General features: G+C 33.1%; 2 protein-coding genes across 3 annotated transcripts in view; one reads left to right on the top strand and one right to left on the bottom strand.

Annotated features, from left to right (window-relative positions):
• The window catches only part of Lmpt (four and a half LIM domains protein limpet), a 92753-nt gene that overhangs the window by 31804 nt on the left and 50567 nt on the right, over positions 1 to 10382 (top strand). The window lies entirely within an intron of this gene.
• On the bottom strand, positions 1581 to 6441 carry LOC121113503 (nose resistant to fluoxetine protein 6). Its single transcript, XM_040707295.2, is given in 4 exon segments — positions 1581 to 4708; positions 5182 to 5745; positions 5801 to 5934; positions 5936 to 6441. Coding segments are annotated over 4 exon segments (1584 nt in total). The 5' UTR covers positions 6305 to 6441; the 3' UTR covers positions 1581 to 4191.

The following is a 10382-nucleotide window of genomic DNA, read 5'->3' as shown; positions in this document are numbered from 1 at the left end:
GCAGGAACTAAAGCTTATTAAGTTTGGTTCTTGATGACGTCACTAAACTTTATTTTTTCCTTATCTAATCAGTTTTCGTACTGACAGTTCAAAGGACAGACAGTGTTGCAGACTGATAGGAGCAGACATAACACTGGACTGGACCGAATAAATTCGGATCTATAAAAAAAAGTCTAGAGGGCAGTTTCAATCTCTTCCAGAAGTCCTTACAGACAGTCTTGATGCAGGTCTGGGACATTGACTGTATCCTTCAGGGCATCAATTATTTGTTGGCGAAGAAGCCCTCAGGATTTCCTCTCAATTTGTGGGCAATGCAAAAGGAAAAGTTAGATTGATTTTGCTCAAAATTGAGTTTGGATTTCATTTGTGTTCTTTTTCGAATTATCATACATTTCTATGAACAAATTATTCTTATTAACACATTTGAGGCGTCACACATTGCACTTAAAGTAACTTAAACTGATCCTCACAATAAAATAACGAGAAATTGACATATTTCATTTGAAAGGGACTATATTGGAGTCAATATAAGTGCCTTAAATCAAATGGAGGTTACAAATTATAGCCCAAGTACTTTAACTTATCCCACAAATTTGAATGCTCATAATTGATCCAAAGATCTGTATGAAATATTGGCCTGTATGTCTATATGAAGTAAAAACAAATATTGGGATTTTATCTATTTTTAGATTTTTGTTCATGATTGTTTTTATGTACTATATTTGTCATTAGAGATGAGACATCTCAGTTGTAAATTGTCTACTTGGTAGCTGGGACCTGCAGAAACTTGAGCTTCAAATACTTGAGTACTTGATTTTGTTCGTTTATCTAAAGTAAACTAATAAACGATTTTGGGAAAAATTATTCTTCCGAAGGTTGGTTCAAATAAAGAAGCTCTATTAATAAAGCAAAGTTTATCTTTCTGTAGAGGTCCTAATTATTAGTGTGTGCCTTATATCTTAGAACTGCAGGACAATTTACTTTTTTTTTAAATAACAATATAGTAACAAGGGTCAATTACGTCATATGTTTTTTTTTGTTTAGTCATGTTCAGTTGGACGTTGAATGCTTAGTTAATAGTGAACAGGGTTTATGTATCTTAGCACAAGACAGAAATACAAAAAGTATTGTTTAAATAGAAGTACTTTAGTATTTTTGGTTTGCAATGTTTATTAATTTTATATTAAATATATTTTAAATAATGTGCAGAAGGTTCACCTTATGGGCATTGGAAGTTTAATTTGAATTTACCACTTTATTTGAGGTAGTGCAATTTTCTTTCAAATTATTTTGAAGTTGCAATAATCATTCAAATTTATACACACAAACAAACATCTCGCGTCTATCCTAACTACAAGTATAAGGAAGTGTAAAAAACAAAGAAGACCTGAAACGTTTACAAGGAAACGCCTTGTGAAAGTAACTGTATGAAGAACTAATTTTCTCAGCTTTTGAATGGTATATATTTATTGAAGTTCGGACAAAAAATTGAGGATGCTAAATCATTTTTAGTTTTGTTGTTCATTTTTTTTTTTTTTTAACTTTTGCCATTCGAGAGACGAAGAGATGACCAACTCCAGCAGATTCTCCAGCCTAAATAATATCAAGGAGAGGATCGTGGCCGTCTTTAAAGATGGTGTTGAGTGAGGAAACTGTGAAAAAAAGAATGTGAGCTAACTATTCAAGAACGTATAAGACAATGTGTTACAGCCAATGGGTGATTTTTGACAATTATAGAGGCTTGGATCGGGTTTTATTTGTAATAAAATATATGTACAGTCAAATCAAGATACAATAAACTGCTATTTTTAAGATGAGAAGTTAACTATACACGGATGTTTCTTATATCAGAAAAATATTTCAATTTTTTTTCTTTTTTTGATACTTATGTAAATAAGTAATCTTGAAACTACCTTTTTTGAGGCAGGCCGTGTTTGATTAGATCCTGCTTTTGACGAACCATTTAGCCCAAGGTATGTAGAAGAGAAGGTACTATTCTGATATATTTTTGGATTTTTATTAAAACAGCAGTTGATTAGTTTTTTCTGGTGACATCACTGGAATTGAGGAATTATAAAAACAAGTGAAAGAAAATAGCATTAATCATTATGACAATTATAATCTAATTTTTTTTCATGTCTTTACGTATATTTTTTCAATGGCTACTCACAAATGAAATTTGTTACCTTTTGCAGTGACAAGTTCCTCTTTTCAGTGCCTTAGACATTACGCCATGGATATCAGCCTTATACAGAGGAGGAATTATGAAAAACTGGGATTCCAAAGGTTCTGGAGATCTGGCATCTGGGTAAATGGAAGGGACTGAAAAGCAGTGTGAAATGAATTTAGACAGTTGAAGGCAAAATAACCTTGTGCGATCATTGTCATATTATTTCTTCTCTATATATAAAATGGATTTTATAATATTAAAATCGTTCATAGTATTTTATTCGTTATTATGTTATGATCTTGTTTGGTAATATTTTATTAAAGACGAATTTTTACTGCGCGAAAAACTGACCTGGAGAAAATTACCATGGATGGAAATTACCAGTTAGAAAAATTGCCCATCTTTTGTTCAAACTTCATTATGAATAATAACACTATCATAGTCTATAAGACTGCGGTTGCGCCCAATGACACTAAGGGTCATGATGTTGGCCAGAATCTTGGTTTTATATATGTGGGGATATTAGCTCTCTCTCTGTGGCCAATCATCTGTCATTCTGGATATTGAGGGATCTGTCAAAATTTTTAATTCGAATAAAAGAGGATTCAGTTACCATGGGACTTCAAATCGTTCAGCAATTTTCTTCTGTAGGAACCTCGGTGGCCTTCATTCTGTCTGTAAGGATATACCTTTTTTGGAGGAGGTATAACTTCATCCTAAATTAAATAGTTATAGTACTGGAGAATTTTGCTCGGTTTTCTTTTCTCGTTTTAGAAAAAACGAGAAACGGAGTAACAGGAGATATCTTCAAGGACAGTTTCATGCCTACTAGGAATATGGGTGTGGATTTTTTATCACTCCAGGACTTTTGGGCTTTTCTCTTATATGGCACCTCCTCTTTCCAGTGGTTGTAGACGTCGTAGATAATGCTCTTTGTATCCCAAATGATATTCTTGATTTAAGCTGGGATGTACCCCGTGCAAACAATTTGCTGATGGCGTTACTCTGGGTCTCCTTCATCCCTAATACTTGTTTTGAATTAAAAGTTGCACAACTAACGTAAAGCTAACGATTAACCTCTCATTTTAAAATTAAAATAACCGATTTAACTATATTCCTTATTATTCTGAATGAAGTTAAAGATGGTTCAAATTTACCTGAACGACCCTGTATATTTTATCATATATATTAGTGATATAACAAAAACTTAAATTGTAGTTCCGGGTTAGACACAGTTCTTTTCTCGAACAATTCCCAGTTTTTAAATGATCATCTAAATTTTAGCTGTTTGAACAAATTAAGAATTAGTTTTCAATTAAGCTGGAGAATTGGTTCTTTCTTGTATAAAAGCTTCGATTTGGTCGATTTACTATGATTGTGTTTTATTCTTCTGAAATGGGTTAAAACATAACTAAAAATCGATTAAAAAGTGAACAATGAACTATTAAACGACTTCAAAGTGAACAATTTATTGTACTAAAGAATTAAAAAAGGGTGAATGACAACAAGCCTGATTATGAAACAATTTTTTCTGTTTGTCGACGCCAAATAATTCCTAGACAATGTTGGGTACAACCTCTAATAAATATATATTTGTATTTATTACGGTGTTACCTCACTAACACAAAAATTGACACTGTATCTTGTTGAAACTCTCGATGTGTCTGCTTCTTTTCCCGTAATCAGTGTTGATTGGTTAAATTTAAATTAGCATTTGTTAAGCTGAAAGCAATTTTTTTGAAGAATTGGCTATATATAAATTGGTTTTGCCCTTTTTTTGTTTCTTTTCAGAAGAAAGGTTGGATGGAAGATACAATACAAGTCACCACGTGATAGATTCTATTTTTAAAGAGAATGCAGCAAATTCATCGTCCTCCATGATAAATATGATCACTAAGAAATAATTTTACAATATCTTAAAGCAAATCCCTGAAATTGTATAGACCCATTTTTTTTATATTAAATTTATTTTTTAGTTTAAACATAACGTAATTTTCAATATAGCTTCAAATAAATAACATTTATAATTCTCTAACTTTTTTTTTTGTTGCAAAAATCTTTGATATTAAATACTTTTCCAACTTGGCAAACGGCACTTCAAAAAATATATAGAGTAATGCAGCAAAAATTGTGCTGACGTTTAAAATCCCCAAAGTTAAAATCAATAGAGACATTGGAGAATATCGAGTGGAAAAAGTCATATTGTCAAAAATAAGACTGGTGATGACTATATGAGTTAGATATATAAGGAAAGTTAGTTTAGACCAGGGCTTGAAGAAGTTCCATGATAAAAACTCATTTATTATGCCTCCATATCCATTCTCGCAGGCAAAAATTACCCATCCCACAGCTAGGCCCCATCCTAATCTATGAAGAGATCCATAGACAATTCTTGCTGGTAGTGGTATACTTATATAGCTGTTATCCAGAAAGTGTTCGTTTAAATGAAGTTCATATATGCAAGAATAACCAACTGCAATTGCAAGAATCCATCCTATTGCAACTCCATATTTCGGAATCCGGAAGGAACTCTTCGTTCTGAAACAGAAAAAATACACTATTATAAACGTCACACGTAGTAACACAAAAGAGGTTTTAGAATGTTTTTGTTTTTTTAATTTTTTGTTGTTGTTTCCAATCGCAGTATTGAAAACAAAACAGAATCGAAAAAAAAAGAAACAAAAATTGAGTAACTTTTCATTTATTTGCTTTAGACGTTTTATAAGTTTCTACAGGAATATGATCAGACTTGAAAAAAAGTCATTTGATTTCTCGTCAAACAAAAAGAGCCTGTTCCCTTCAGAATTGAGAGAAGCCAAGAACATGTGTCCTTTTTTCGCATCAATACTTAGCAAGAAAGCATGAAAAATTTATATCCTCTCAACAAAGGCCTTAGTAGAAAAGTATTTCGTACATCATTATATTATCCAAAGATTACAAGACCCGTAAATTTTTGTGATGGCTCAGTAATATTTATATTATAAACACACAAACAAATTTTTGATTCTTACTTGAAAAGTAGGTATCCTAAAAATATTCCAACCATATAAGGCTGGATTCGCATCCATGGCTGAGTATAGTTCTGATCAAAAAAATCATCATCTGAGCCAAATTGTGTTGCTGCCCATACATCCCGTTTAATATAATGGATTAATGCAAGAAGCCCAGTTGAACCCAGGATGATGATTGCACCTATGGCATATCCTATTTTTTCCCATCTGTAGAGAGGGTACAATATGAGGGGAGTAATGAGAAACATTTGCATGTCACAATTCAAGTACCATCCTTGTATAATGCAACCGAAATTTTGACTTACAAAATTTTCGATGTATAAAAGATTTTCCCAGGAGTGTTTTTGACAGGCATCTACAGACTCTTGAATTATTTTGTTTGTTGGTCCTAAATGTCGAAGCACTGAGGCAAACATGAAAACAATGATGGCATAAACTAATGTAATTCGCACATAGCGATGAAAATAGTAAAGAAACCAATTGATGGTTCCATTATTTCGTTCCAGCTCTTTGATCGTGAGATAGGACACTAGAAGTCCACTCAAAAGGAAGAAAGTATCAACACTAGAAATGACAATTTTTGTTAGAGATTAGGTTAAATAAATGCTTCAGATTTTACCTATTGAATGCGTTAAAAACCGTTTGACCGAAATATTCTCCTAATATATCCTTATACGCAATAAAAGTATCATCGATTCTTTGTCCTGATGCCGAAAAGGAATGCGCTATTAGAACCCATGTAATTGACAAGAATCTCATACCATCCAACGAATTTAGTCTTTTTTTTATTATTGGCTGTTTTTTGGGGCATGCTGAAAAGATCCTTTGTACTGGAAATGATTGAAAATAGTTGAAGAAATTGAAAAATTTCACGATCAAATTCTATTTTTAAAAGACTAGAGTACAGTTCACACATTGTTCCAGCAACGACAAAAACCAAAATAAATACTAGAAGAGTTGTAAATGCAATTTCTAGTGCCTCAAACTCGAGAGAATGCTCATGATAGTCATCAATAATGATTTTTACATTAAATCCAGTAAAGGTTTGAAGTCCAATGCTTATATCTTTTGGACTGCAAGCCTGAGGTAGACAGAAACCATGCTGATAATTTCCTATTTCCATCAAAAAAAGTTGCTATGCCACTTTTCGATATTTTTCCCGCAAACATTACTAGATAATATCTCCCGTTTTCTTTGTCATTTTGACGGCTATGGATTTGGCTACAGGCTTTTCGATCTCCAAAGTTGTTTGAATTTCCTGAAAAGATACCGCTTTGGATTTTAGCTGTGGCATCCATCATTTGGATGGCCCATACTTTTCCAAGGGATTGAGCGAGGTTCTTAGTTGCTTTGCGACATTTGAGAGATATTTCAGGATTTTCAGTGAGGAAGTTATAGTTTTGATCCCTTGCTAGCTTCGAATAAAGATTATATTGTAGATTTCTTGATGAATTATAGTATGCCTGGAGAGGATGAACCAAGAGGATTGAGAAAAGCCATAGAGGAATAATAATCTTCATGCTCTGACCTTTATACTAATTAACTAATAATGCCTTAAAAAAACTTTTTTTTCCTGTATCTACGATAAGAAATTATCAAAGATGTTTCTTATTGGTGTTTAATTGATAGAGCAAATATTAGATTTAAATCATGGGATACTGTATAAATATACTAAAGTAATTAGGGAATGCCAGGTGCAGTTGTATCAGCCTCCAATATAAAGTTTTCTGGTACAACATTTTTCAATGACTGAAGGCCAACTACCTTGAATGTAACTACATGTGCCACCCTCTCCCTAATAATTAAAATTTATAAGTATATTTGATATTTTTCTTCAGAAACTTGCTCAAAAGATACTATAACACAATTAAGAATATAATTTGTTAAAATGAAATAATTTTTAGTACATTTTAGAACAAATACTATAAAGACTATCCACATTTCTAAATTCAATTCCAAAATGAAAAAAAAAAAAAAAAAAATCACAAACACTGGTACGCATAGGGTTAAACAAGGGTACAATTTCTATTGATTCCCCCAAAATGGAACTCCCTCCGGTGAATTCCCCCATGGTGTATTCCCACCTATATTAACAATTTCAAATAAAAAAATTAAGTAAATCGGTTTTTTTGCATATCTATTTCATATTAACAATGTATTTTCTATATATTTTCTAAATTAACAGCAAATATCAACAGGAGATAATATAAAAGTATACACATATTTCAATTTTAAAAGAAATGAAGATTCAAAATACAATATTATGAGCAATAGCTTGTAAATAATCAAAAAATTTACGATTTTCATAATCATTTAAAATAGGATGACTTGCAAGTTGTTAGATGATATCTATGTACATAAAGTTTTCTTAATCCTTTAAAAGTTCGATAAACTTCCAGAGAACCAGATGGTATGAAGCAATTTGCGAGGAAAACCGATGGTACCATCCTTCCAATTCTAAATATATTAATAATTTATATTTATTCCATAATGATAATTTAACAGCTTGCAGGTCATCCTCTGCTAATTCAAAAAGGACGATATCGTGATTGTAACCAACATATTTTGACTATTTTAAATTATTATAAGAATCGTCAAAAGTTAATAGAAAATAAATATACAAAAAAATCGACTTACTTTATCTTTTCATTTGAAATTGGTTTATTAATATAAGTAGGAATTCACAGGGGGGGAATTTTTCGGATCCATTTCTATTGACCTTGGGGTTTAACAACTTACACACCATTCTCCACGCATCCTCTTCTTGTCTGTTTCCCTTCATTTAACTCCAAAATTATGAAAAGAAAGATAGAGTTTATATCAAAAATCCAAACATTTTCATAGATACGTATCGAGCATTTTACATGATGTCAGTATGGTGGATGTAGGCCAAATTGGGGGCTAAACAACCCAGCTGTATAACAATGAAAATACCTTTTTGCTGAGCATCAATGGAAATAGTTGATGTCAAAAGGGGACCAACAAATACATGGAGTTAAACATTACTATATATCAGATAGATACCGGGCCGTGCAGAATTATTTACCGATTTTTGTTCAGAACATATCGCGGACAATAATGACATTTCGAATGACTTGAGAAACAATTATTCATACATTTTTAGAATAATAAAATAGTTTGTGATCAAATTTAATCAATGTAGCCAACATTTGACTCAATGACACTGGCCAGGCGACGTCTGAAGCTCCCACAGACTTGCTGGATGTAATCGGCGTCCATGGAGGCCCAGGCCTTGTTGACAGCAGCCTTTAAGGCATTTATGTTCTTGTGTCGTTTTTTGCAGACCTTGGTCTCCACGTGCGCCTAGATAGAGAATTCTTGTGGGTTCAGATCTGGGCTCTGAGGGGGCCTGTAGTCCTTGGGCCAAAAGTTCATGTTGTCCTTGAGCCACTCCTGAGCTTTCTTGGAAGCGTGGGCGGGTGCTCCATCTTGGAAACCCCAAGGAGAGTTCCCGACTATGGATTTGATCCACGGAAGGACCTTGGACGCTAGACTCTTCACATAATCCTCCACTGTTAATCTGTAGCCAGTGGGGAACCATACCGGTTTCATGGTCTTCCCGTTGGAGGCCACAAGACCCAACATCATCACCGAAGCAGGGTGTTTTTGTTGTTGCCACATAGCGGTGCTTATCTTACACATCTCCAAAGCTCACAACACGGTCATTTTGTCTGTTGAAAACAGGATCGACCGTAAAATTTTTCTCATCTGAAAAAATAATGATGCGTCCAGATGAGCTCTTGATATCATCCAAGATTTTCTTGGCACGCTCAAGTCTGACTTCTCGCTGACGTTCAGTTAGCAGAGGGCGTTCAGTACGCCTCAGGGACTTTCCTCCAGCCCTTTTTAATGCCCTTGGAACAGTTGATCTCGACGTTCTCATCTTTCTGGCCATGTCGGCAATGGACCTGTTGGGAGTCCTCTTGAACACTGCCTTTACTTGCCTTATTGAGACTGTGGGCTTCCTGCCAGCCCCAGGGGAAGGCTTGAGATCACCCCCAACCTCCAAGCGCTTGGAAACTTTGTAAATTGTCTTCAACGAGGCCCCAACCGGTTCCTTAATGTTCTTATGAGGCACTCCCGCTCGGAGGATGGCTGCAATTTTGATCTTCTTTGTTTCCTGATTGGACATGGTCTCAAGTGTGGAAGTTGTTACGCTCTGACAGGAAGGATTTAATTACTTTTCTTGAAAAAATCCTTGAATTGAAGCCGATACATGGCATTTTTAAGGAACTGTTTTTGGAGGATTATTCATGACTTTTTCTTACTCTCTCTCATCTTATTTTTTGTCTATCAAGGGTGTTCTTCGGAGTAAGCAAATTCATGTCTTCCAGTAAATAATTGCTAGGTGCTGCCACTGTTGTATCAGATAATCTAAACATGTCTGTTATTATAGCAACATTGGGATAGCTGGCTTGGTTTTGTTCTGATGTTCTAAAAATAATTGTTTTTTCTTCATAGTTAATATCATTGCTCTCATCCTTGGTATTGAAGAAGAATGTTGTGTCAGTCTTATCAATAATAACTTCTTCTCCTCGAATCTTCTTCTTTCATTCTCTTTTCCTTTAATATATATTTTTCCCCTATTTGATTTTCATAATTCATAGACTGTGAAGGATCCAAGGATAATGTTATAAATGGTATAGCAAATGTCTCAATTAGACGTATCATTGATAATAATTTTGATAGCCAACCTTTAAATTCCTATCTGTCTTTTAAGGAATATTTACATTTCCAAATTTTACCTCAATACCAAAATTTAAATAACTTTGACAAATCTTCCAAGTTATTTAATTTTGAAAATTTACCTAAATACCTCTTTCAAATTAATATTTAAAAGATCGATTGGAAAAGTTTGTTTCAACTCTGAAATTCCCTGGATTATGTAAAGACTTATTAATTTAGATCATCTTAAACAAATTAATAAATATATTTTTTTTTAACAAAAGTAAACAAAAATTTTATATTGAGTAAATATTTACAAACAGAAATTATAAATTTAAAATGTTACAAAGTCAGTCCGGTTATTATCATTTAAATTGGTGAGTAATTTAAAAAAAAAATGTCCCTCAGAGCGAATGGAAATAGATAATATTAATTTTTGTACATATAAATTATAATATTAGAATAAAGTAAAGATTTTATATAATTATCTAACGGTATCTCATATTTTGGATGAT

Source organism: Lepeophtheirus salmonis, chromosome 2 (assembly GCF_016086655.4).
Source record: "Lepeophtheirus salmonis chromosome 2, UVic_Lsal_1.4, whole genome shotgun sequence".
Classification (NCBI taxonomy): Eukaryota; Metazoa; Arthropoda; class Copepoda; order Siphonostomatoida; family Caligidae; genus Lepeophtheirus; species Lepeophtheirus salmonis.
Note: the sequence above shows the minus strand (reverse complement) of the source record. Positions and strands in the feature narration are given on the sequence as shown.